The 27,857-nt window shown below is 41.3% G+C and overlaps 1 protein-coding gene across 1 annotated transcript in view; it reads right to left on the bottom strand.

Annotated features, from left to right (window-relative positions):
* Positions 1 to 601: 601 nt before the first annotated feature.
* CEP41 (centrosomal protein 41) overlaps positions 602 to 27,857 on the bottom strand; it is a 54,806-nt gene continuing 27,550 nt past the window's right edge. The window contains exons 3-11 of the mRNA XM_049775073.1: positions 23,174 to 23,221; positions 18,127 to 18,188; positions 16,952 to 17,021; positions 8,961 to 9,105; positions 6,132 to 6,283; positions 5,521 to 5,588; positions 3,225 to 3,339; positions 2,586 to 2,801; positions 602 to 2,248 (exon numbers count right to left, since the gene is read on the bottom strand). Coding sequence (XP_049631030.1) covers positions 2,100 to 2,248; positions 2,586 to 2,801; positions 3,225 to 3,339; positions 5,521 to 5,588; positions 6,132 to 6,283; positions 8,961 to 9,105; positions 16,952 to 17,021; positions 18,127 to 18,188; positions 23,174 to 23,221 — 1,025 coding nt within the window. The 3' untranslated portion in view covers positions 602 to 2,099. The remainder of the gene's footprint in view (positions 2,249 to 2,585; positions 2,802 to 3,224; positions 3,340 to 5,520; positions 5,589 to 6,131; positions 6,284 to 8,960; positions 9,106 to 16,951; positions 17,022 to 18,126; positions 18,189 to 23,173; positions 23,222 to 27,857) is intronic.

Genomic DNA, 27,857 nt, shown 5'->3' on the forward strand with positions numbered 1-27,857 from the left:
TATTCAGGGCCAGCCGAGAAAACAGAAAAGAAACAAGGTAAGGGAAAATAGTTGGCTTTCAAAGTAGAATCCAGTGTGGGTAAATCTAAGCTCTTGACCTGTCCACTAGCAAATGGTAGAATCAGAAGAACTTTGTTTAAGAGGGAGAGAAAAAAATGGTTTGTTTCTTCTTAAAAAAAAAAAAAAAAAAAAAAAAAGAGCATGCCTCTAAAAATGGCTGAAAATCTTGTCCCTGCTAGGGGGAAAGTTGAATGTGGAAAAATTTGCATTTTCCTCCCCTTCATCAAACCTCCACTGTAAAGAGAGTAAAAAGGCAGAGCATTTTGGCATTAGCCAAAGGCTGTGCTAAGTAAGTTCTCAGGCAATAAATTTGTAGGAAACGTGAAGGCTCCTCATTAAAGCTATGTGTATGTTGGCTGAATTTTGTCTATGATTCTTGAATCTCGTGGAAAACTGGGCACAGATCAAAAACTGACCGATGTCTCTGGTCTGTTTGGTTTCTAAAGCGTTGGAAAATGTTGCACTTTAGAAGTCAAGGGAGAAGAATGAACAGACTCATGCAGAACTAGGCTGAAGCAAAAACGTGCTTTTTCCACATGGCTCTAGGAGATCTTTATTATCTTTATTTTTCTTACAAACACAGCCCCCCATCCTAGAAATACTGTGGTACTTTCTCTCTCACTCTTCATCTGTTTTTTCATTTTCTTTTTTGGTGATGGTGAGAAAATAGTCCTGCTAAAAGAGGCGGCTCTTACCCTCGGCACTAACCACCTAAGGATAAGCAATTTTCAGTTGGCTTTTCAGATGCTGGTTGCCATGACAAAGAGCACAATATATTCCTTGGTCCCTTATCACAGCTACAGATCACAGACCATAAAAATTAACAAGGCTCTTTTCCTTTTCCTGATAATTTCAGAGTTCTTCATCCTTACCTGAGGTCTTTTGTTCCCCCAATTAAATGGAATGAATGTCAGTCATCGAGCAATTCAATTAATGCTGATTTCAAAATTCTGGCCCAAACCAGAATCTATAATCATAGCCTCCTAATCACAGCTCAGTCTTCAGAATGAAAAGCAAGCAGGAAATTGCACTAATTACTCAATTAGACTAATACTGTATTTTAAAGCAAGGGCTTAAGGGGTTGTCAGCACTGACAAAGGACCAGGGAGTCCTACCTCAGCAGCGGTGGCTGCGCCTGCCTGGTCCAATTGAAGGCGACGTTTTCAAGTGGCTATTTCATTTCTATCCATCTCCTGGGGACCCAACCCCATGGCTGATGAAGGGAGCACAGATGAGAGACAGACGGGTGTGAGGGGAGCAGAGAGGGGCTCCCCAGAGCTTATGAGGCCCTGCAGGATGGAAAGGGCTTTCCTTGAGGGCACAGGCCACTGATGGCCATGGGGGTGGGAGGATACCAAAGGGCAAGGAAGAACATTCAGGAAGCCTGAGCACCATTCTCTGGGCCAGCAGTACTCGCAGATTCTGGTTTCCAAATTACTGACAGAATGAATGTGGGGCAACAGGGCACCAACCATGCACCCCCGGTGGGGACCTGGGGGTGGCAGAAGGCTAAGAATCTGCTATACCCTTGGACAGCTTCTTGAAGGGGGGCAGTGGTATAAAATCTGCCTGGAGAAGGTTCACAAAACTGGGTGCAGGGAGTGGGCCAGACTTGTGAGGAAGCACATAGCAGAGAGGAGTGAAGAATTTCTGAAACAACGCAGGCTTCCACTCAAACAAGGTGGACCTTATTTAAAAAAAAAAAAAGGGACAAGGCCTACAACTATAATCCTTGTCATTACTCCATCTCAGAGGCCCAGAGGTTCTATAAACAGAGGGGCAGACTCTCTGGGCCTGTTGTGGCTCTGGTTTTTGTAAAGACCCTTCCTTGCTGGATACGGGGTAGGAGGTAACACGGAGGGGGGTAGTGGGGCCAGTGGCTGGCCTGGCAGGCTCTTTCTTCCTCCTCCACCTCCTCCTCCTCCTCCGCCACAGCAGATCCCATCAATGACCAACCTGGGAACTGCCATGGTGGGGTGGGATTCCAAAAGGATTCCAAAAGGCGAGACACATTTATTCCACCAGGGCAGTCGTGGTCTTTACTTCCAGGGCTTGCCTTGCAGGTGACCAGCACCATGAGACCGGGAGCTGGAAGGGCCTGAGGGGCCACCAGAGGACAAGCTCTGACTGCAGTGGGGGCCTGGCACCTTCAAGTCTCTTCCATGGGTGTTGGTGTGGCTCAGCCGGCCTGGAGAGAGCAAGAAAACAAGGGGCAAAAAAATGACTGGCGACAACCCTTGGCAGCCGTGATGTGGAGACGTGGAGAGGGTGGCAGGGAAGAAGGGGGCATTGCTACCTCTCTGTGGGCAATGCTTCATTCCTAATAAAATCTGGTGTTGCTTCCATCACCCCCTCCTCGCCACACACTACACCTGCACCCCCCCTAACTCCCTCCACTCCATAAATATTTGAAGAACCTAAAGATATTCTAGGGTCAACCTTTCTATATGATTTGGGCAGACGTTTAAGAGCATCTGATATCTAGGTTCCAGGAAAAACATGGTCTAATGGTCAAAATGGCTTACTGGGATTTTCTGTGAGCCCCAACCCCTCTTCCAGGTAAAATTCAATCTTCTTTAAGTCTTCTGGGGTGTATCTCCATTTATTCTCCGCAGGTAGGGCTGGAGCTTTGGGGCTGGATCGTTTACGGGTAGAGCTGAGAGGAGGGGCCTGCAGGCAGGATGCTGGCAAGGAGCCTGTAATCAGTCCTTCTGGAAATTTCTGGGCTAAGACTTTCAGACCTGGGTGTGGAAAAGCATGAGAAAGGGCACCATGAATGTGCAGAGGCTGTGTGTCTTCCCACCTCTTGGCTACCAAGGGACAGGGGCTGGTCCCTAACAGCTACAGGGCAGATTCAGGGACCCCCAAAATAGGCAGCAGTTAAGGCAGGAGGCTGATTCTCCCCCTTCCCCCCCAGAAATCCCAGTGCCTGGGTCTCCAGCATCTCAGCTCCTTCACAGAGCCGGGCAGAAGCAGCAGTACCCTTCTAGGAATAACAAGAGGCAACAACAGAGCAGCACAGAGCAGGGATGCCTCTTCTCACACTTACACTAAAGGTAGAACTGTGGTGGGAGCTGGGAAGGGACACGGGTCTTACAAGCAAGGCTCAGAGGTGCTGGGCAGAAAGTGGTGGGGAGTTTGTGGAGGAAGGGTTGGGGGCTCACCTCCAGAAAGCATGAAGAGATTCTCAAAGCCCCGCTCACACATGGTGGTGGCTGCCTGGCTGGCCAGTCTCTCATCGTCATCATAGAGAATGATGATCTTGCCGTGGGCATTTTTCTGGGCCCAGGGAGTCAAGGTTCCACACAGACTAGTAAGAAACCCCCAAGGTGCCAAGAGGATCCCAGGCCCAGTTTTCTGAATTTAGGGAAATAGTGCCCTTTTGTTGTGGAAACCACACTTTTGAGCTGTTTTGTTTTTTTTTTTTTTTTATTTGGAGGGGGTGTTCACCCAGTGGTGCTCAGGGGTTACTCCTAGCTCAGCATGCAGAAATCACTCCTGGGGATCATATGGAATATTAGGGATCGAACTCAAGTTGGCCAAGGCCAAGGCAAACACCCTTCCCACTGTACTATCCTTCTGGTCCCTGAGATGTTTTTTTTTCTTTTGTAAACAGGGCTACCTGGCCCAAGACAGCATGAGCTTCATGCTACAGACTCTCTGGCTTTTTCATTCACAGAACCCTGGGAAGTGAAGATTATAGGCTCCATCTAACAAAGTGACTCCCTGCATCCTTATTATAATAGCAAAAAATTGAGCCACCAAAAAACTCAATAGGAAGGAATGGTTGGTGAATCACAGTAAATTTAAAACTAAGCTACTGTGCTATGTCCAAAATGAAGCAATAATCTGCAAGATGAAGAGTGTGTGTGTGTGTGTGTGTGTGTGTGTGTGTGTGTGTGTGTGTGTAGGAGACAACCAAGACACTGAATTATATACACAGCAGGTTTTCTACATTTGAAAGGCATAGATTTCATAGCTTCCTTGACTTGCCATAGTCTAAAATGAAATCAAACTAACTGCACAATGTTAGAGGGTGGAAGATATATTTAATGGGAGATAATGCTGTCTGCCTCTGCAAGAGAATGTTGTGCCTTCTAGGTTAAAATGAATGTTACTCAAGATGATGGTAAGTGAAATAAGGAAGTGCAAGAGAACAATGTTTTCACTGATGTACAGAAGATTAAATCATCAAACAAAAGAACTGGCAAAAACACCCAAACCCAACAGAACCAAGTCTGAGGGCTGATGTAAATTATGGTGTTACTGGAGGCATGCGAGTTGGTGGGAGGAAAAACCAGAGGAGTCTTTTTGGTGTTGGGATGGTACTGGAACACTGAGGTGTTAAGTTATACCTCTGAAGCTTTATGATTCTGTAAGCTAATACAAAGAAGGAAATTTTAAAAAGAGGTACAGAGAAGATAATTAAATAAAGGGGTTGGAGTGATAGTCCAAACGGGTATAAGTAACCCCTGAGCATCACCAGATGTGGCTCACATACAAAAAACAAACAGAGGCCAGAGAGATAGCACAGCAGTAGGGCGTTTGCCTTGCACACAACCAACCCAGAATGAACGGTGGTTCAAATCCCAGCATCCCATATGATCCCCCGTGCCTTCCAGGAGCAATTTCTGAGTGCAGAGCCAAGAGTAAACCCTGAGTGCTGCCCAGTGTGGCCCAAAAACCAAAAAAAGAAACCAAAGAAAAGAAAAACACCATAAAAAAATTACCCACAATAAAACCAAACAAACCAAAAATAAAAATACATATGTAATGAACTGTTCAGATGCATAACTTTTGGATATTCATTTCTGCCTGTATAATCTTTAATGAGAAAATTAAAATGTTAAGAGAACAAATTTTGGGTTATGGCAGTGCTTAGGGGCCACCCCTGGGGGTGGTTGTTTGGAGTATCATGTGGTGCCAGGAATTAATGGGGGTTTCTCATGCAACACATGTGTTCTAGCCTACTGAGCTATCTCCCTGACCCCAGAAGAAAAGTATTTCTAATAGAATGGAAAAATAGTCGAGACTAACTCTCAGTGATCATCACTATAAACTAGGGTTTCTTTTCTCTCCATTACATTAGGTATTAGAAGCACCTGCCTTAATATCATCAAACACTTGGCAACACCTTAGAATCCAAATGCTAAAGCAGGGTCTGGAGAAAAAGTAAAGAGGGCAAGGCACTGGCCTTGCATGTAGCTGATCCAGGTTCAGTTTCCAGCACCACATAGGGTTGATTTCCAGCTCAGTAAGCCCCAAGCACCACCACTACCAAAAACAAACCCCCAAACAGGACAAACTAAAACATATCTATCACAAGGCTTTTCTCACCAGAAGTGTGAAATCATGATAAAAAACTGATTCTTGTAATCCCACCACCCACCCAACACTTAAAGATACACACACACACACACACACACACACACACACACACACGCATACACAAAAGGATACGTATTCAAGAATATCATTTGAATAAGGGTTCATTGTTCTAGAGAGAGTTGCAATTGGGTAACTGTAGGCTGCAAAGAGATATATAAGCTTAGGCAGTTGGTTTACAGCCCAATTTTTTTTTTTTTTTGGTTTTTTTGGGCCACACCAGGTAACGCTCAGGGGTTACTCCTGGCTATGTGCTCATAAGTTGCTCCTGGCTTGGGGGACCATATGGGACACCGGGGGATCGAACCGCGGTCCGTCCAAGGCTAGCGCAGGCAAGGCAGGCACCTTACCTTTAGCGCCACCACCCAGCCCCTACAGCCCAACTTTGGGCTGGTTCATGGATAAAGGAAGAGTTAAATACATTTTCAAAATCAATGAGCCCTAAATCTAAATTCTTCTGTGAAGGAAAATAAATAGGGCACCCAACAGAATAGAACATTCCTGGTCATGGCTCCTAACATTTAGCCCTGGCCCCCAGCATCTTCAATGCATCACGGTGGATAATGCTAATGGATCCTTCTAGTCTAAGTCTTCCTTAACTGTTGGGGGGTGGGTGCAGCCATTACCTACCTGAGCCCCAAAGTAGGCTCTGTTCTGAGCCATAAGAGTGAGTCCTGCTTTCTCACCTCCAACAATGTGGCACTGCTGATAAGAGTCTCTGTCCCGCACGTCCAGCAATAGGAAGGGGCAATCTGGGTAAGGTCTATCTTTGACATTGGGCTCCTCTTTCTTCACCAACCCTTTGTCCAAGTCCAGTTCCCCAACACCGCTGATGACACTGCAAGTGAAAAAAGGAAGTCAGCAGACACAGGGCTGGAGGAGGCAGTCAAAAATTTAAAGGCCCTTCATTGGCTGAGCAAGAGGAGTGTTTCTGGTCATTTCCCAGGACCCAAAAAGGACATGAGAAGTGAACACAATACAAGGAAAATGGAGCCAGGTGTCTCTTCTCTGCTGAATCTATGACCTGGGTTCCAGGAGGGGCCCACAGTTTCAGGCTTCCCCACAGAGGACAAAGGATAGGAACTCAGCATGACAGAGTCAAAGACATGCCACTTCCAGGAGTGTTCCAAGAGGATAAGGGGGATAGGCAGTCCTGTAGAATTTTGAGGAGTGTAAGAGCAAAAAGAGAAAGGATAAGGCCGAGGGGCCAGAGTAATAGTATGGGAGGTAGGGTGTTTGCCTCGCAGCATACAGCTGATCCAAGTTTGATCCCAGGCAGTCTAACTGATTCCAGAACCCCACCACGAGTGATTCCTGAACACAGAGTCAGGAGTAAGCTTGAGCACCACCATGTTAGATTCCCTCCAAAAGAAAGAGAGAAGAATGTTGGAAGAAAGAAAAGAAGGAAAATGTGCTTTCATGTGTGAAACATGTAAGGTGAATTAACAATAATGTCATCATTATTGTGATCTCTCTAACATGAACCCAAATGTTTTCAATAAATATCTCTACTTAGAGGTTACTTTTATAGATTACTTATTTCATATATTGCAATAAGGCACAGGAAGAAGCTTTAGTTTTTCATTTTAATTAATTAGGTTTTTGGTCCACATCTGGCAGCACCAGTGCAGTGCTTAAGAGGTGCTTCTGGTAGTATTTGGGGTTTCATGTGGTTCAGAGATCAAATTTGATCTCCTACATGCAAAGAATGTGCTTCAGTCCATTAGGCAACCTCCCAGGCCCTGAAGAGACTTTTGGATCTGACAACATTCATAATGAGACAGAGGAGAAAAGTTAGAGTTGAAAATGACTTCACCACAGTTTCTAAAGGCCATTTGGTTGCTAAAACTGGTCTCCACATTAATGAGATGTGGACAGTATGGTGAAAAGATGAAACAGAGTAGTGAAAGGGCACCATTACTAACAAAATGACAAGCAGTGAAATCACTGCATTGGAATAAGAAGATGATTTCTTGCCTAGGTAGATACTAAGACACATATGACCAACATATTAGTATGGAGCATAATTCCTCTCTCATCACAGGAGACAGAACTCTGCAGTGCAGATACGTTAAATTATATAGTTATGTGTGTGTATATACATATATTTTTTTTTTCTGAAGCTATGGAGAAAAAATTCTATTCCATGTGTAATGCCAACATGAATGGGAGTCTTGTTGTCTCATTTGACTTTAGGTGTAATTTCAGAATTCTTGCACAAAAGCAACTATAAAACAAACAATGATGATAAAAACAAGAGCAGCAGTGACAATACTAATGATAATAATTCTTCACACTTAATTCTCATTGTTTGGTTTTGTTTGCCACACAGGTGGCAGGGACCATATGGCATCAGGGATCAAACCCAGCTCTCCCTCACGCAAAGCTGGTATTATGAGCTATCTCATAGTATATCTCATAGAGATATCTTTGAGCTATCTCCCTCGCTGACATGGAAAAAGGATGTATATATGCTAAACACTAAACACTAGCTAAAAACTAGCACTAGCTGGTTTTTATAACCAGCAGTTCATATTTATTGGAAGATGAAGCATTAAAGAGCATAAAATAAGGTGGAGCATATGTGGAGTCTGAGGATGACAACAGGGGCTGAGTTCAGTCACCTCTGCACCTGTTTAAGAGCAGAGTCCTAAGTACAAGACACTTTCTTCTGAATCTGAACCAGGCCCTATATGCGGTCCAGACAAAAAGCGAGGGCAGGGGGACAATCATTTCCTGAAGTCACAAGACAGTTAAAACACTAATTCTATTAGCAAATGACATGTAGAATGGAAACAAAAGAGGGAAAGTTACTGTTCCCCTGGCAAACTAGTCTTTCGTGAACTAAGAGTACTGTGAAAAGATCCAGGAGATGGCATCAACACAGAGAGAAAGGAAGTAGAAGGGCAAGGATGAAGACAGGAGTATTCACCACTGCCCATCTGTTTCCAAGGTCATGAAATCACAAAAATCAATCTCGAGGTTAATTAAATAGAAAGGTAAAAAGAAAGAGGAGAATGGAACTGGAGTAGCTCATATGCTGAGCAAAATGAGTTAGAAGGAGGACAAACCTGGAAAGAAACAGGGGAAGTGTATAGCCAAAATAAAAACCAACCCTGAGACTGCCCATGGAACTGAGTCTCCTAAGCTTGGAGCCCCACAGGGGTGGTAATGAAAATAGGGGTACATAGATAGATAAGAAGGTACTGAGGGGAAGCATAGCAGGGAGGGCATCTGCCAGCACGTGGCCAACCCAGGTTTGATTCTCCAACCCTTCCAGGAGTGATTTCTGAGCACAGAACAAGGGGTACCCCTGAGTACCGCCAGGTGTGGACCAAACCCCCCAACTGCCCTCCAAAAAGAAGGGACTGAACTGAGGGACATCAGTAGAGGGATATCTGCACTCTGGGGGTGGGGCAGTAACGTAGCATGGAGAAAACATTGATTGATGACTGTGAATCACATGTGGCATGAAAGAAACCCAACAGAAAGCAAGGAAACATAGGCTGGGGCACCTCTGAAGAGTGGAACGGCTTGAGTCCCCAATTCCTGTGCTATTGATGAAGTTGACAGGGCTTGGTGCTTGCTCAGTGGGGCTCTCTTTCCCATTGGTCCTGACTGCAGTCTCTGCATCAGGTTCTGAAGTTGCAGAGTCATTGTCTGAAATGTAAAAATAAAGAAAGACAAACTCTTCATCTCTTATTTGGTCACAACGTAAATAAGAACTACTTACTTGGACCTGGAGAGATAGCACAGTGGCGTTTGCCTTGCAAGCAGCCGATCCAGGAGCAAAGGTGGTTGGTTCAAATCCCGGTGTCCCATATGGTCCCCCGTACCTGCCAGGAGCTATTTCTGAGCAGACAACCAGGAGTAACTCCTGAGCAATGCCGGGTGTGACCCAAAAACCAAAAAAAAAAAAAAAAAAAAAAAAAAGAACTACTTACTTGTTAGGCAATCCCACTGAAATCTGGTCAAGAAACCTATCACCATGATTAAATGGCTCCCAAGAGTGCCCTAGGTGCAGGAATTGCCAATATAATTTCGGGCAAGCTGGCACTCTCTTTTCAGTGTAACATGAAGATAGTTATTTGTCTTTTCTAGTGGAGAGTGACAATTGCTCAGATGGCATAGGGGAAAGGCTTACTTACGAAGGGAGCATCTTAGCAAGGAGTGGACAGTGTGGTACAAAGTTTTATTAGTCATTGATCTATTTTTCACAACATGCACAGTTGATATGGTAGTAACACTAAAAAATGGTTTCTGATGAAGTAATAATAAAAAATAATTCTTCATTCTTACTTAAGGTATATGGCCTTTAAATATTCAATGTGATAAAATGGGAAATATAAATACAACAAGTTGGCTAGAAATCAAAGCAGTGTGATTTTTTTTTTTTTTTTGTGGTTTTTGGGTCACACCCGGCAGTGCTCAGGGGTTGTTCCTGGCTCCAGGCTCAGAAATTGCTCCTGGCAGGCACGGGGGACCATATGGGGCACCGGGATTTGAACCGATGACCTCCTGCATGAAAGGCAAATGCCTTACCTCCATGCTATCTCTCCGGCCCCAACAGTGTGATTTTCATTGTTCTGGTCATGCCTTTTATAGGCAGGAAGTGGCTATTCCTGGTTTTACTCAGGGGGTCGCTCCAGGTAGTGCTCTGGGGATCATATGTGATGCCAAAGAATGAACTAGGTTGGCTGCATACAAGGCATTGCTTTGGCTATAAATACCACTGACAGAAAAACTATAGTTACTTAGACTTGTGCATTTGGCAGACATTTCATCAAAAACGGTTTAGGTGATTGGGCTGGAGAGATTGCACAGTGGTAGGGCCTTTGCTTGCACATAGCCAATCCAGGTCAGACCCAGGTTCGATTCCCAGCATCCCAAATGGTTCCCAGAGCCTGCCAGGTGCAATTTCTGAGCACAGAGCCAACCAGGAGTAACCCCTGAGCACTGCCGAGTGTGGCAACAAAACAAAACTAAACCATAAAAAGAAATGGTCTAGGTGAAATTATTGTTTCAAGGAAAACAACTAATTGATGATCTTAGTGACCATTATTAAAAATGTGAACAAAAATCAAAATTTTGGAAACTGTCATCATGAGCTTGTTGGGTTCTCTAATCTGGTTAACTTCTCAGTAGGAGAGGAAGTCAGATTAAGACATGTAATTTTGGGGGCCGGAGAGATAGCATGGAGGTAAGGCGTTTGCCTTTCATGCAGGAGGTCATCGGTTCAAATCCCGGTGCCCCATATGGTCCCCTGTGCCTGCCAGGAGCAATTTCTGAGCCTGGAGCCAGGAATAACCCCTGAGCACTGCTGGGTGTGACCCAAAAACCAAAAAAAAAAAAAAGAAAGACATGTAATTTTGGGGCCCAGAGAGATAGCACAGCGGTGTTTGCCTTGCAAGCAGCTGATCCAGGACCAAAGGTGGTTGGTTAGATCCCGGTGTCCCATATGGTTCCCCGTGCCTGCCAGGAGCTATTTCTGAGCAGACAGCCAGGAGTAACCCTTGAGCACAGCCGGGTGTGGCCCAAAACCAAAAAAAAAAAAAAAAAAGACATGTAATTTTGGGACCGGGAAGGTGGCGCTAGAGATAAGGTGTCTGCCTTTCAAGTGCTAGCGTAGGATGGACCACGGTGCGATCCCCCAGCGTCGCATATGGTCCCCCCAAGCCAGGAGCGATTTCTGAGCGCATAGCCAGGAGTAGCCCCTGAGCATCAAACGGTATGGCCCAAAAACCAAAAAAAAAAAAAAAAAAAATTAATTTTGGGGCACTTTCTGTACTGAAATTTGTCAACATTTGGAAGATTTTTGCAATTCAGTGAACCAGTGTTTTCTAAATTGTCAATGAACAATACTGCAAACTCAGGCATGGTAAAATCTAATCAGGTGTACAAGACAGACCAAACCAGTGGATTTTAATGGAACAGAATATGAAAAGGTCACTGATTGAAAGGTTTCAGAGTTCACATTTCAATTAATCTCTAAGCAGCTACCAGCTGTCAAGTTGTTACAGTATCATATCAAAGAAAAACACCGACAATTATCTCAAAGGAAAATGAAAATATTTCTTTTACTTCTCAACTCTAGACCTTCCTAAGGTAAGGTTCTCTCCTACACTTTGACCCTAAGATAAAATTTGCAGTGGATCCATTGCAGAAGATATGGGAATCAGCTGCCTTTAATTAAATTTACAAAAATAAAGCAAAACACTGCCATTCTGTTGATTTGTTTATTTTGGAAATGCAGTCCCTTTACAAAGAAACATATGTTTTTGGTGGATTTAGTGTTAACTTAAGTAGCATATGGATATTAAAACTCAGTTTATAATTTTAAGAGCATAGATATTAATAGATACTAACATAAACAAAATTATTTGAGGTCCGTGGTAATTTTATTTCAACATTTTTTTCATAATAATTTTAAAGACAGTGGAGGGAGACTGACACTAAAATGTTTGGGAATTTATTGCTTTAACCAGTATAATGAGAAAAGAAATAAAAATAAGGGGCTTAGTTATTAAAGGATGCTGACATTTAATTTGCATCTGACAAAATGTGCTAGAAACTTCAAGAGACTCCTATAAGAATGAGAAGTATGTGATTAGATAACAAAAATGTACTGACAAAATAATCAGAAAACAACATGAAAAGCATCTTGTTTGTACAACAGCTGCAGATATAAAATGCACTCCTCCAGAAAAGTAATCTGGTAATATATGTAAAAGAACCAAATAATCTCAGAAGTCCTTTAGAAGAAAATTTTACTAAAGAAAATGTGACTAAAGAATGTGATATACTTTGCATAGCCCTGACCAGTGACTAAAAGTAAAATGATAATATTTTCCACATTTAAATTTTAGCTTTAATACAAAACCCAATGAGATGTTTTTAAAAGCTTAAAAGGATTCAAGCATGCACAGAGAAATACCACATACAGATACTCACACATACACATAAGTCACTTTGGAGAACCTGCCTTATAGGACCTAAATTATAGAAATAGTTATTGAAAAGGTAAATGATTGAAACAATAATATGACCACGACAATGGGATAGTGAACATAGTAAAAGAGATAACTATTGAATAAATGGTCCTAGGATAACCTGTCAAAAAGCTAGAAAAAGCAAATTTAGATAATCTCCTTCACCATTATCATCCAAAAATGTTAGAGACAGTTTGATGTAAGCAGGGAGAGTGGGGAAGAAAAGCCAAATAAAAAGTAACTAGAAGCAAACAGATAAATAATTCATCTTATTCTGGGTTTCGTAAATCTAGAGAAGTTAAAGGAAATACATGAAAGGCTAATGGGTTTACCCATATACAAAGGCAAACCTCATATATATACTACATAAAAAAAACAAAACAAACAGAAAATTAGAAAGTAAATAATAAATTAAGAGGGACCGGAGCAATAGCACAGCGGTAAAGCATTTGCCTTGCACTCAGCAAATTTGGGATGGACCTGGATGGACTTGGGTTTGATTCCTGGCAGCCCATAGGGCCACCTGAGCCAGGAGTGATTTCTGAGTGGAAGAGCCAGGAATTAACCCTTGAGCACAGCTGAATGTGCTCAAAACCAAAAAAAAATAAAAACCAAAAGAAAAGAAAAGAAAAGAAAAGAAGAAAGAAAGAAAGAAAGAAAGAAAGAAAGAAAGAAAGAAAGAAAGAAAGAGAAAAAGATTACCTGTGAGACACACAAAATCAATATATAATAAGCTAGCTCTTTCATTGAAAAGTGATCATGTTATGTTATAATCAAAACTTATTATGATCAAACTGTTAGGAAGGACAGGAAGTCTGCTTTTTTTTTTTTTTTTTTTTTTGTGGCAGATCTGCAGGGCTCAGGACACCTGGGGAGCCACCTTCCCAAATGAGACTCTATTAAGAGACAATTTGCACAGATTTTATTTCTTCCTCTAGATATTCAGGATAATGCCACAATACAACGATATACTTTGGCTTCTTGTTTTAATTATTTTTACATAGTAAAGATGTTTGTTTGTTTATTTATTTATTTTGGTTTGTGGGCCACATCCAGCTTCGTTCAGGGGTTACTCCTGGCTATGCACTCAGAAATCACTCCTGGCGTGAGGGATCATATAGGACGCTGGGCATTAAACTGAGGTCTGTCCTAGATCAGCCCTGTATTAGGTAAACATGCTACCACTGTGCTATCATTCCGGTCCCAAGTAAAGATGTTTTTAAAATTTATTTTCAAGGTTGTATTAGTTTCCACTCAAAAAAGATCTCATAATTATAGTGGAACTTTCACCAATCAGGAAGTCAAAAATAAATACTCTGTTAGAAAAAAAATTAGAAATAGAAAAAATGTTAAAGTAGTGACTTAAAAAAAATTACAAATATGAGGCTGGAGAAATAGCACAATGGTAGGTTGTTTGCCTTGCACACAGCTGATCCAGGGTAGACGATGCGGTGGTTTGAATCCCACCATCCCATATGATCCTCTGTGCCTGCCAGGAGTGATTTCTGAACTCAGAGCTAGGAGTAACCCCTGAGTGCCACCAGGTGTGACCCAAAAACCTAAAACCAAAAAAAAAAAAAAAAAAAAAAAGAAGTTACAAATAGTAAAAGTAACAAATACAAAGCTCAATTTAACAAAGAAATGAAAAAAAAAACGATACCAGTTCTTGTCTACCAAATGGTCAATTACCTACCAAACTGGTAATTATTCAATAAAGGCTAAGATGGAAAGAAATAAACCTTCTTACTGACTCATAGAATCATTCTGCTAATGAGGCATCAATACAGTGTCTAATAATGGATTTATACCAAGGGTCTAAAAGCACAATGCAGAAAAGTGATCTCCTCTGTTCACTGCAGTACTACCCACAATAGCCAAATCTGGAAACAACCCGTGTCCAAGAACAGATGACCAGGTAAACGATGGTACATATACACAATGGAATACTTCTTGACCATAAGAAAAGATAAAATCATGCAATTTGCTGCTATATGGACAGTTCTGGAGAGGACCATGTTCAGAATTAGGAAGAAGAGTAACAGACAGAGAATGATTTCTATCATATGTGGGATAAAGAAACTTCCTAGGGGAATATCAAATGGCCAAAGGCAACAGAAATGAAGAACAAAACTAGTTTTCAATAGGAAGGTTGCCCTGGAGTGGGGGCTTGGGAGTAACTCAGGGAAAGGAAAGGGCAAAGGAGGTTGAGGAAAGTGTCTACCACAGAGGCAGGCTGGGGGCCAGAAGAGAAACCAGGGACATTTGCAGAGGGTAAAGTGGACAATGGTGAAGGGGATGGGAGTTAGAACATTGTACACCTGAAACTCAATGAAAAATATCTTTATAACTGTAATTTGCTGATTCAAAAAATAAGTGGATTTATGCCCTAATGATCTGCAGCAATGTTTGTTCAGGAGATGAAAGAATTCAAACAGCTATGAATTATTTTATACAAGTAAAACATTAGACAAAACCCATAGCCCCCAACAATAGAACAATACTAAATATGTATGGCACATTCAAATGGCAGGCATTATTTGATTATTGAACCCTGACCATAAGCTTCTAAAGTCTATGAAATGGCATAGGAAAGGAACATTTTAACATGTACACTGAGGGGCTGGAGAGATTGAATAGTAGGTGGGGTATTTGCTTTGCACATAACAGACCCGTATTAGATCCTGGCATCCCTTATGGTCCCCTGAGCCTACCAGGACTAATTCCTGAGTGCAGAGTTAGGAGTAACCCCTGAGCACTGCCAGCTCTGGCTCAGAAACAAACAAATAATGCTAATTGAAAATGACATAATATAAGTCTCTAAACAAAGGTTATAGTATTGGGTAAGTAATTAGGTGGGAGAAAAAAAATGACCAAAATGTTAACAGTGATGATTATTGATTTCAATTTTCTTTTGGAGAAAAAAATGGTTTTCTAAGAAAAAAATCATAAAAGGAGATTTTATATACAATCTGTTCTACAGGCATTCCTAATTGAGTTATTATTCTGTGTAGAACACTAGAAAAGCACTAATATTACTCACACATTATGGTGTCCTACTTTATAAGAGCCCATTTTGCTGTGGAAATTTATCTCAGAAGAGAAAATTGCATGTACCCATATGTTCTGGCACTATAATCTCAACAATGAATTAAAGGACAAATTCAGGTTAACCAGGTTAAAATTGGGAGTGCTTAGATGAGGAGACTCAATTATCTCTGTTACAAAGAGCCCTTCTTTTTCTGCCTGATGAGAGGCATCTGTCAACGATAAATTCCTGCCTTTTTCAGATTCTCTTTATCCTCCCTAACAAAAACAAGCCAGAGAGATGACAGTTGAGTTGCACAAATCCAGTGTTCAGACTTCCTGAGAAACTTGTCTTGAAATCAAAAGTCAAATTCCTGGCCTACATCAACCTTAACAAAACACATCCCCCTTCAACAAACAGCCCTACATTAACGGCAGAGGGCTCCAGGATAAAATAAAGACTTTAACTCTGGGAATTCTTTTCATGGGCAGACAACTGAGGGGTTTTATGTTCAGCTCAGTTTTGAAAAAAAGGAAACCTGGAGCCTGCCTATCTTGCCAGCCTTATCTCCTACAGGGCATCTCCTCCTCCTCCTCAAACAAGGTCGGACAGGATTATGCAATTGGCCAAAAATGCTTGGTGTCTGTTCTCCATGTCTCTGCTCAGGTGGCTCTTCAACCTGCTGTAACCTCACCCTTACCTGGCACCTATTGGGATTCTACACTCTCTACCCCTGACCTAATTCAAAAGCTTGAGGGAAGCCAAACTCAGTTTTGTAATCAGAAAGTACCTTTCACTCTGCAGAACACCCACTGCAAAGACACAAGTGGCCAGGTAGACTAGAGAGTTGTTGGTTTGTAGCCTTCAATCATTCTTCACTGGCCCCATTACCCGGACCAAGCTGCCTTAACCCCGGGCTTGGCTCTCTCACCTGTAAAGTCTACCTTCCTTTTGAGAGTTTTGAGAAGAATAAAGCTTCATATGAGAAAAATCAGGCAAAGCACCTTGTGGAACACACCTTCAACATCCATTCCCTTTCACTCCTGTTATGAATTTCTGCGGTATTAGTAGTCTTGGGTTGTTATCATGTTATACACTAAGCACCCAATGCCATGCACACACATGCAGATTTGACACTCTTCCCCCACTCCAAAATCCCCTGTAGGCAGAGCTGTATTTTATCCATATGTGTAGCCACATAGCACTTAGTCCTATGACATGTGCACAGAGGGTACTACAAGTATGTATGAAGAATGTAGAGTCAGTAGAGAAATATATCTAAAACTACAAATGGTACTGCCAGAAAACCAGATGGTTTAAAAAAGAAAAGAAAAAGAATTAACAAGGTAAGCAGCAGTTTGTAGGCATTTCTTGGAGAGCAGCAATTTAATCACAAATAAATACATGGACATCCCCAGGCACATGCAGCCAAGGTAAGTACCCAGTCAAACGGTCAGTCCTGTTATATCTCTACATCCTTCATTCTCATTACCTTCTAGCCTTTGGATCTCTTCAGCTGTCACTTCCAGTGTCTGATCAGAGAGGGAAGCAACTTGGATGACCTGAGAGAAACAAAATAATGAAATGTGTGAGTGTATATCTGTTTTTCCTTAAACAGAGGAACTCTGTCTGTGACAACAGAGAGAACTTCAAAATACCAAAGATCTCTTGTTCTGAGAAGCTGCCAATGTCTATCCTCCACTGAAGGAGGCACCTCAAACTTCCTGTCTATGGGAGACATAATCATTCCAGAAGGAAAAATTAGTCCAAGGCACCACACAGTGAACAAAAGACTGAATGAGTAATTTTGGACAAGAAATAATAAGAGCTTTAAAAGCACATCTATGTATATATTCTAGTTATAACAATAGCTATTTCTTGAAACAGCAATCCTTATAATAACAACTGTATCAGAAAAGCTTCAAGTGATGAAATGAAAGTAATAATGAGCTTCTTGTTTCTAACATCATACACCTGCAAATGATTTGTAAGGCACTTTTCACAAGTTAGCTCATAACCAAGATCCATTTTAAGTAACAAACACCATTTGAACTTTCGTTTGGGGACCAGAAAGACAATGTCCATAATTTTCAAATAAAAGAAAAACAGTAACTTGCTCTAGTAACTTCATTAAACAATTCACAGTGGAATGACTTTGGGGGAAGAAAGGTCAATTACCAGAAGATAATTTCCACAAACAAAAATGTCAAATAACCTGGATTCTAAACAGCAAATTAAATGTACAATGGAAAATAAAATCTAGACCACAACTTTGATTATTTAAAAATTGACTACTATATTCTACTTATAAAATTTTGGGGCTAAATTGAAAGTACTATCTTGCCTGACACAATGGCTGACCCAGGATTGATCCCTGGCACCTCATATAGTTCCTTGAGCCTGTCAGGAGTGATCTCTGAGTGAAGACAGAGCCTGGAGTAACCCCTTGAGCACTGTTGGGTGTGGCCAAAACCACAGCCCCCACCCCAAAATTATTATTTAGGAAAAAAATTCACACCACCTTCAAGAATGAATATATACAACACATTCACTTATTCTTCAGAGATGAGATATGAAAACTCAGAAGAAACCTCTTTGCAGACATTATCTAGAGTTGAATTTAGACTAGTCATAATCTTTACTCCCATAGAAGACCCTTAAACTTACCAGCTGAGCAAAAGTTGTAACTTTAAGTCTCTTGAAAAGTTCGTCTTTTTTGTATCTATAATCTGAAAAGCAAAATAAGACAAATAAGTTTCTTTGGTTTATTTTGCTTTCTTAAAGGTAGAACTTCTTTCTAGTCATCAAAGTGATTCAGTATACTTTTCAAGTTTTTACATGCATTATATCATTTGATTTTCATCAAAGCCTTAGAAGGAAGCGTGGCAGATGTTATTACCATCTCTTCATATTTTTTCCTTTGTATAAAGTAGGAAGCCGAAAGTCGAATTTATAAGCCACTTTTGTTTTTGTTTTGTTTTGTTTTGTACCTGAGTATCTACTTCTTGCCTTTAATCTCCTAGTCTACCATTATCCTTTCATTATGCCTCTACTTTGACCATCATTTAGAGCATGCATTTATGTAATATGCTTTGTCTCTTCCAGAACAAAGGAATATGATTCTGCAGTTTATAGATGAAGACTGAGACTGGGAGTAGCTGAAGTTCCTTAAGTCAGACAGCTGGTAAGACACTTTTAGTCTACTGTTAAAACTTTTTTCTGAAAAGAAAATAAATTTATATCTGAGACTACAAGGACAGAGATCCAGGATAACATTCCCCCACCTCTGCCCCAGGACACATACAAGATACAAAGTTATGACTGCTTCAGATAATCTCTTATGCCAATTCACTTCCATGTCAATAAAAATAAAGCAACAGTTTCAGTTTTGTGAAATGGAATCATATAGTGTGAATATACTTAGCACACCAGAACTGTACTGTTTGAATGGTCAAGATGGCAAATTTTATAAATCTATTTTTAAACCCTGATTTTATAAAAACAACCTGAGACTAGCTCTGCAAGCCCATGGTCTCCCTTGAACATATATCTCGAGTGCTTCTGTTTCTTTACATGACTATTTCTACTCTGAAAAGACTGTGTTCTCTCAAGAACATATAGTTCTCTTCCTTCTCATATCCTTCGAAATAGGTTCCAACACACACACACACACACACACACACACACACACACACATCTAAAAAGCCTCAACATTGAGGCTTTATAGTTTTGAGCCAGGACTCACAAGGGGGCACATTTCTGTACCTATGTTCATAATTATGAACAAATAACATTAATTTGTTTTTATAGAAAAACAGCCAACCTCACCTTATCTGATATGTGAGATATTAAGATAGCTCCACCTCACCCTAAATTCCACAGTTAGCATCACTAAGTTTTTCTGAAGATGCCACCAATGCACAAGAGCTTTCAATGCTGAACTCCCATCTGCCCATACCTTTTCTTTCTCTTCTGGGTTTTAAATATATATATATATATATATATATATATATATATATATATATATATATATATATTTAAATACGGCCTCATTATTTAGAATTACTAAAGGTTAGCTGGATAATGACTATGACCTTCACAGCCTAAATGTCTCATAAACCAAGACTCCTAGCAACAAAGGGAAGGATCACACATATTCAAGATTATTTACCTGATGTTACTAATAATGTCTATGAATTTTCAAAAACCAGAACAGACTAGTTACTTTGGAGAATGGTGTTAATAGTGCCATACAAAAGATACATACTTAAGAACTAGCCTTCTTCTATAAGTACATGGGGATTTTTCTGGGAGAATCAAAGATTCTCTATTCTAAAACATTTTTAAAGAGAGGAATGTGATAATGAACTGACCATTATTTCTAGAAAATTCTCTGAACAGCTTCTTCTGAATACAAGGTAACAGACTAGAATCAAGAAATCTGCAAAAGCCCTTCCAAGATGCTGACTCATGTGGGATGAAAAGAGGTTAGGAAAGTGCAGACTGGAAAATGACCGTAGTCCTCTGATTCCCACCAAAAGCCACTGACAGAAACCAAGATGGGAATACATCAGCCAGTGAAAACAGCCAGCAGCTTTTAAGGGAGTTTGTACTGTGGCACTGGCCCATTAATATTCTTTTGGTGTAAGGACAGTCTGAAATGCTTCTCCATCCTAGAGACATAAAACACATGAAAATCCTCTTAACACATATAAAATCACTTGAAGCAAACACACACACACACACACACACACACACACACACACACACCCCTTTGACACATAAAAAAATCACTCAAAGCAAACACACACACACACACACACACACACATACACACACACAAACCAAACCAAACCAGTAAGCTCCACTTGGTCCCAGTAGTGATGGGTACTTTATGGTACTTTATGATGGATACTCACTGGAGGCTGCTGAACGCTTGAGCCTGAGCCCGACATACCTGGTTCTGGTTTAGAGGGACAGCCATCTGGAGGACTTTCTGACATTCTTAATTGGAGATAAGAGGTCAGACCAGACGTCTGACAGAGTTTTAAAGTTATAAAAAAGGAGCCCTTGGAAAGCAGTCCAGGGTGCTTGCAAGGGCCAGAGGAGCTTTAAGAACGAAGCTTTATGCTACCTGGCTTTGCCCAACACTGCTGTGGAGGCAAATCATCCTCATAGGGGGCTGAGGTATCAGGTTTTGCTTCTCCAGTAAGCTGGGACTCAAAGTCTGTCTCTCTCGAGTTACTGGAAGGACAGAGGCCTAACTATCTAGGATGTTTCACACTGGGTCCAAGGTGCGTTATCGAACCACTGGCAGCCAAGAATAGGTTTTGTAGCAGTCAATAAGTCCCAGTGTCTCTTTTCTCTGGGCAGTGCTGAAAGAATAATCAGATTACAAAGGAATTCTGAGTGTTCAGAGTTCTGTTAAAGCACGTTATTAGCCAGGGGAAGTTGGGACTCACAGGGGAAAGGCCAGTCAAAAGAAGGGGCAGAAGCAGGTTTGTGATTTCAGAAAGACATGGCCTCAGAGGTAACCTGAGAATTAGGATGGGTCTAGGGTATCACGAAACAAGGCGATGCTCACCTCCCTTTCGTCCCAAAGGGATACCTACAACAAAAAATGGAAGGGAAGGAAATCTCCTCCAAAATGCATATGTGAAGTAATTGTAGCCAGGGAGTTGGCACAAAACGTTGAGACCAGGTCATCGGAAGCTTGGGCTCTCTAAAGGCCGCCTGCTCAAGGCACCTGTTTCCAGGGACTACTTCAGAGGGGAGAGAACCTCCCTTTAAAGTGAGTTGAGTAGAGAGACCACACTGCACTGTTATGAAATGTTTTAATTGTAGTTTCAGAGCTCTGGGTGTAAGGGGTGGTGTTCAAGGGAAGACCTTCTGGTGGGGACAAGTATGTCTGCACTCAGTTACAAATGGAGAGGTAAGAGAAACTATACTCTCCACTCCACCCCCGGAATGGAATCTTGCTGCCCTGGAAGAATTAAAGACAACAACAATGGAGGAAGGTGAGTAAGGAAAGCCCCCATCCCAACCCACTCCTACATAGTCTAAGGTTTTCATACGTTCTTAAATATCTCTATTCATCTGTCTACAAAAGAGAACATCAAAATGTATTGGAGAACTATGAAAAGTGCATGGTGTGACCCATTAAAAATAAGCATCTGTAGGGGCCGGGCGGTGGCGCTAAAGGTAAGGTGCCTGCCTTGCCTGCGCTAGCCTTGGATGGACCACGGTTCGATCCCCCGGTGTCCCATATGGTCCCCCAAGCCAGGAGCAACTTCTGAGCACATAGCCAGGAGTAACCCCTGAGTGTTACCGGGTGTGGCCCAAAAACCAAAAAAAAAAAAAAAATAAGCATCTGTAAATTGTTAAATTCACTGTGAGAATTATCTGTGGCTAAGAACAGAGATGATGTCAAGCTCTGTATACAATGAGTTGGGTTTCTTTTCTTTTTGGTTTTGGGCCATATTTGGTGGTGCTTAGGGCTTATTCCTGCCTCTGTGCTCAAGAGATCAGGCCTGGCCATGCTCAGGGGACCACATAGGGTGCTAGGGAGTGAACCTGAGTTGACTATTTGCAATGCAAGCACTAAACTTAACTACAATCTCAGTGCCATGAGATTTGAAGTTTTGTAATCTGCAACAATTCCAAGGGGGGAAAAAATGTCATTCTTTCCTTGGAAAGTCCTGTTGACTTTTGGAGAGAAATTATTTTCTTCTCAAAAGATGTATTAAAGGGCTGGAGAGAAAGCTCAGAGGATAAGATGTTTGCCTTGCATGAAGCCAACCTGGATGTATTTCTGGGCATTCCATATAGTCTCCTGAACCTGCCAGGAATAATTTCTGAGTGCTACCAGGTATGGCTCCAAAACAAAAACAAACAAACAAAGAAACAAACAAAAAAGATATATTGAACCAATGCCATGTCCTGGATGAATGGTTTCTAATTTAAGACCCTCTTCTTTAACTAAATATTCCCTAAGCACTGGATTCTCCTATTATGACTGGGGACAGATCTATCTCAGAAAATAGCTGCTTCTACTTCTTCTGTAATGCTGGACTTAGTTTGCACATTACATCCACTTTGGACAGAGATTGAAAAATTATGATTCTGTGCAAGGGCAATGCACTTGAGAATGAGTAGCATATCTTTGCAGAAGATTAGTTTTTAAAAAAGGATGTGCATGAAGTATGATTTTTAATTAAAAGAAAGCAGACTGCAATGAATTTATAATGCAGAAATCATTTAAAAAATATCAGCTATCACACCTCTAAGTCTTTCATGAATACTGTCTAATTTATACTCAAAACTCAAAGGAGTGTTAGGAAACAAGAGAAGATATGAATACTTCTGCCTCAGGTCTAGAGAAAATAAAGTAGGAAGAGAAAGGTTATGAAGACCAAAGCACAACGAAATGAGAAGCTGGGATTTTGTTGCTAAACAAGAATTCACTCCCTATTCCAAAGAACACTTCCAGCCGCAGTGAGTCAGGAAGAATTTGGGACACCACTCCCACCCCACTTGAAACAATAGCAAAAGTAAACTCAGAGGGTACTCTGTGTTTCTCTAACAGCCTCACACAACTGCCCTACCTCTCCAAGCATGGTTGAGAACTTGAGAATGAGAATGAGTGAGGGAGTCAACAACTAACTGGCAAAACTCCAAGGTTCCATTATCCCAAACCATCAGTAGCATTACTCACTCTTTTTGATTTCTTCTAGCTTCTCAATGTACTTGGTCATACTGTTTCCTAAAAAGAAAATAAAGATTTTTTTTTAGACAGGCATCAAATGGAAGAAAATGTGTATAAGTGCAAATAATGGAGAATAAGTATTCCTGCCTCCTCTACCCCACCCCATGTCTGCTCACAGGGAATTATAGTAGGCAAATAGTAGCCACTATTTAGTCTTCTGTACTGTCCAACATCGTTTAAAAGAGGAGAAATCAAGGGAAATGTTTTGGTTGGATGTGCTGAAGCTAGCCCAAGTTTCAGGCATGATAGAGGATCATTATATATATATATATATTTTTTTTTCTTTCTCTCTCTTTTTCTTTTTCTTTCTTTTCTTCCTTCCTCTCTTCCTTCCTCTCTTCCTTCCTCTCTTCCTTCCTTCCTTCCTTCCTTCCTTCCTTCCTTCCTTCCTTCCTTCCTTCCTTCCTTCCTTCCTTCCTTTCTTTTTCTTTTTCTTTTTCTTTTTCTTTTTCTTTCTTTTCTTCCTTCCTCTCTTCCTTCCTCTCTTCCTTCCTCTCTTCCTTCCTTCCTTCCTTCCTTCCTTCCTTCCTTCCTTCCTTCCTTCCTTCCTTCCTTCCTTCCTTCCTTTCTTTTTCTTTTTCTTTTTCTTTTTCTTTTTCTTTCTTTTGGACGGGAGTTCCAAGGTGATGATGCTCTGGAGGCTTGGACACCTGTTCTCAGCCGACCAGGCTGGCAGCTCAATGCTCAGTCCCAAGACTGTGGTGCTGCTTAGGTCCTGTGGCACCAAGAATAAACTGAGCTACAGTAGTAATGCTCAGGGGTTTCAAAGACTGTATCCCATGATGCAGTGCCAGGGATTGAAGCAAGGACAGTCATATGAAAAATATGTGTCTTCCACTGTACTACCACTCTGTCCCCCTTGATTTTTTTTTCTTTTGAAAAGGCTTCTTCCACCTTCCCTCCCTCTATAACTGTGAGATGGGGAAGAGATGCAGAGATGAAGAAAGAAAGCAGCATGGTATTTTTTTTCCCCTTCTTGAAGGCCTAAAATATGCTATTAAAAACTGTTCTCCAAGAAGCTTCTCTTCACCACTTCTTTGATTTGATTCTCTCCCCTGAACTTGGTCTTCCATGATTCATGCTGATGCTGCACGCTAAACTAGACCACACAGCCTGCATCCCTGTATTCAGTGTGGATTTGAATGATTGAGAAACATCAGCACATTTTCATTCTGTGGAGAGCCCCCCCCCCCCGGCCCTCGTATTTTATAGTCTGGTTCTACAATATTAGGTTCTAGCCAATGTGGCTTGGAGAGCTTTCAGACATTAAAGCTGGGCCAGGATGCTTCTGGTTTCCCAATGAATCAAAGGCTAGCTCCCAAACCAGAGCCTACTATTCTGTACTAGGCAGGCTTCAGTTGATTAGGTTGAACTCAGCAGGCTCTATGGAGCATCAAACAGGAATTGCAAAGGGGAGTTTTCAAAAACTTTCTCATTTTCAAACCATGCCCCTAAGCTTGAGGCCCTGACTGGATCAGAAGCCAGATTCAGTCTCAACTTCAGACATAAAGAAATGCTTCTAATTGATGACATGAACCTGATATTTTTAAAGGGCTACTCTAAAATGCTCTTCATGTTAGGTCAGGAGCTGAGAGAGAAAATTCTTGCTCTGAAACCCAAATTACATTTCCAAAACATAGCTGAGGTCATTTGTTATTAAATTTTTACCATGAAAGCAGAAATCAGTGTATTCCTAGACCCAGATCGATTCTTTCCAGAAGCCCAGGGAGATGTGTCCACAGTCAATCTTGGATAGGGACCAGGTGCATCTCTGAAGAGGTCCAGATAACATCAAAGAACAGGATTAGAACCAGATCATACACACACAGTCATCTCCTGGTGACTCCAGACTCAGGCACCGATGCCTGGCCAAACAACTCAGAAAGAAGCTGGGTAAACAGTGTGCAGCTGGGACTCTTGCTGCCTGGATATCGTTTCAGGCCATGCTCCTGGGACTCCTTACAGCCATGTGCTGCTGACTGACCATGAGTTTCTTCTGTAAGATCAGCTTCGAACAGTCTTCTAGGGAGAAGGATCATATCCGGTGATGCTCAGGGGTTATTTCTGTGTCTAAATTCAGGGATCACATCTGGTGGTGCTCAGGGGACCACGTGGGGTGACGGGGATCACACACTAGTTGGTTGAGTGTAAGGCTGTACTATTTTTCACGCCTAGTTTCAGGCATTCTTGTCAGAGAATTGAGCAACCAAAAGGACACCCAGCTAGTAGAAAGACAGTCATGAGCAACTGCAGCAGAACTTTATTATAGCTCAGGAGAATAGTTTCCCTGTGAGGAAGACTTGCAGGAAGCACCACTACACTCATAGCAGCAGGTGGGAACCATCTGATGCTCCAAGTTCCCAAGTTGCATAGAGGACAATGGCTGAGCGTATTCCATCACCTTTACTATTGACACACGGCACTTCCCATCCAAGTCCATTCCTACCAGAGTCTCAGATCCCCTTCTCAATGGATTATTAGCATTCGGGTACTTCTAGGGAAAGCATTTCCTCATATGTGAGGAGAGAAAGCATCACAACAACCCCTTGGGGTGGGCTACTGTTCATTTTCTCTAATAATGAGAAGGCAGAGAAATAGACTTTGGCAGAGGCTTACAACTATTGGGCAACATGAAAAACAAATCCAAGAGGGCTGTTGCTCTGAAGCGCCATTTCAAGCTAGACATGCATTCTTCCATTAAAGGGTGGGGAGGAGAGAAGGGAAGAAAAGGGAAGATTTCTGCATTGGTGCAATTGAAAAACAAAAAGCTGGGCTGCCCCCCCCCCAGAAGTAACACGCACACACACTACACACACACACTACACACACACACACACACTACACACACACATACACACACCTAAATGTGAATTTAGAAAGCATACAAGGTAGTGTTCACCCCACTTCATATATGACTTACATGTTAACTAGAATGCTTATTCCACTGATTGTTTCACATACAAATCTTTTTTTTTTGATTATCTTTTTAAAAGACTAACAATGAACCAATTCTATCATTCCCTTATAAACACATTTTTATTTTAGACAAAAGGCATCTCAAAGAGATAATGGGAGAATCAATGAGTTTTCCTGAAAACTGAAATTATACATTACGACTAGATCTATTTTTTCTAAATGAGATTAAAAACAAAACACCACCATGACAAATAAACCAGTGTCATTGGGTCCCCATCACTTACTAATGCAAGTTAGAAATCCTCCCTCTGGTGCTGAAGGCGCCAACATCTTAGCTACGTCTTCAATCTTGCCTTAATTACTGAACTTGACAAAGTCTCCGATAGCCTTCAGTTCTCTGTTATGTCACCTAGTCCACGTAATCACAATAGCTCATCCAGTAGTGAGTGACCTTTCCCTCCACTGAACTTCCATAGCACTCAACTTCCCACTCACCAGGCATCTATCATTTCCTGGCTCATTTGTGTACACATCTTCTCCATCTTATTATTCTGAAAGCCCAACACTATTTGCTCATACACACATAAATGCAAGTGTGTGCATGCACACATACACAGACAGAATACCCTATCTTTCACTATCTAATAAAGGAGGCATTAAAAATTATTTGCTGAATTGGACATAGAGGTGGGGCGTTTGACTTGCATGCAGAAGGACGGTGGTTTGAATCCTGGCATCCCATATGGTCCCCCGAGCCTACCAGGAGTAATTTCTGAGCATAGAGCCAGGAGTGGCCCCTGAGCGCTGCCGGGTGTGACCCAAAAACCAAAAAAATAAACAAATAAAAAATTTTGTTGAATAGAACACACTATGAGAATGTAGCTAAAGAATCCTTATAATAAAATAGATCTTAAGGTAATAACACCCATTTGGTTTGAGCTTTTTGTATACTAGATTTTCTTAAAACTGGGCATAATTTGACTTATATACAAGGTATATTATCATCCCTATGGTTTTAGGACTAAGGTAACCTAGAAATTTCTACAGTGATATTTAGTGCCTACTTAGTTTATATTTAAGTTGTTATAAAAGATAAAGAGTTTTACAGTTCCAATAAAGAGGAAGGAACAACCCAACTCCATCAACAGTGCTATGCAAAATCAAAATCAGAGCACAGTCAATGAACTCAGTGACTCCAGTAGGTTTTCCCCCCTTTGTTTTCCTATAATTTAATAACATTATTTGTACTGAGCCAGTAAAAAAAAAGCAAGTGATTTTGAGCAGCAGTAAACTAAAGTGGGTAAGATTTATAAGGCACAGACTCAGTTGCTAAGAGACAACCCTATTGCTTTATTTTTCTTCAATATTTCCCTCCTCTGTGGAGAAGTTCTTTGGGCTCAGAAGGAGCAGAAAGCGTGAAAGGAGGCACAGTGGTCCTTTGTTAATCTCAATAAGTTGTATGCTTTCTGGTTTGTGAAAGGTTTTTTTTTTTTTTTTTTTTACATACATTTCTTCCTTTGACATAAGAAACAGAATTAAATACCAAATGAAAATGAAGAGTACCTAGCCAGTAATGAGTTTGAGAGCTTTAGACCAAGGCTATTAGCAAATATTCAGGAAAAAATAAAGACTAAAGGGGTGAGGAGGAAAGGAAATGACTCATTTATGTGGAGGCAACAAAAGGTGATTTAAAGATGAAGAATAGTAAGGCTAGAAA

This window comes from Suncus etruscus, chromosome 1 (assembly GCF_024139225.1).
Source record: "Suncus etruscus isolate mSunEtr1 chromosome 1, mSunEtr1.pri.cur, whole genome shotgun sequence".
NCBI classification, from domain to species: Eukaryota; Metazoa; Chordata; class Mammalia; order Eulipotyphla; family Soricidae; genus Suncus; species Suncus etruscus.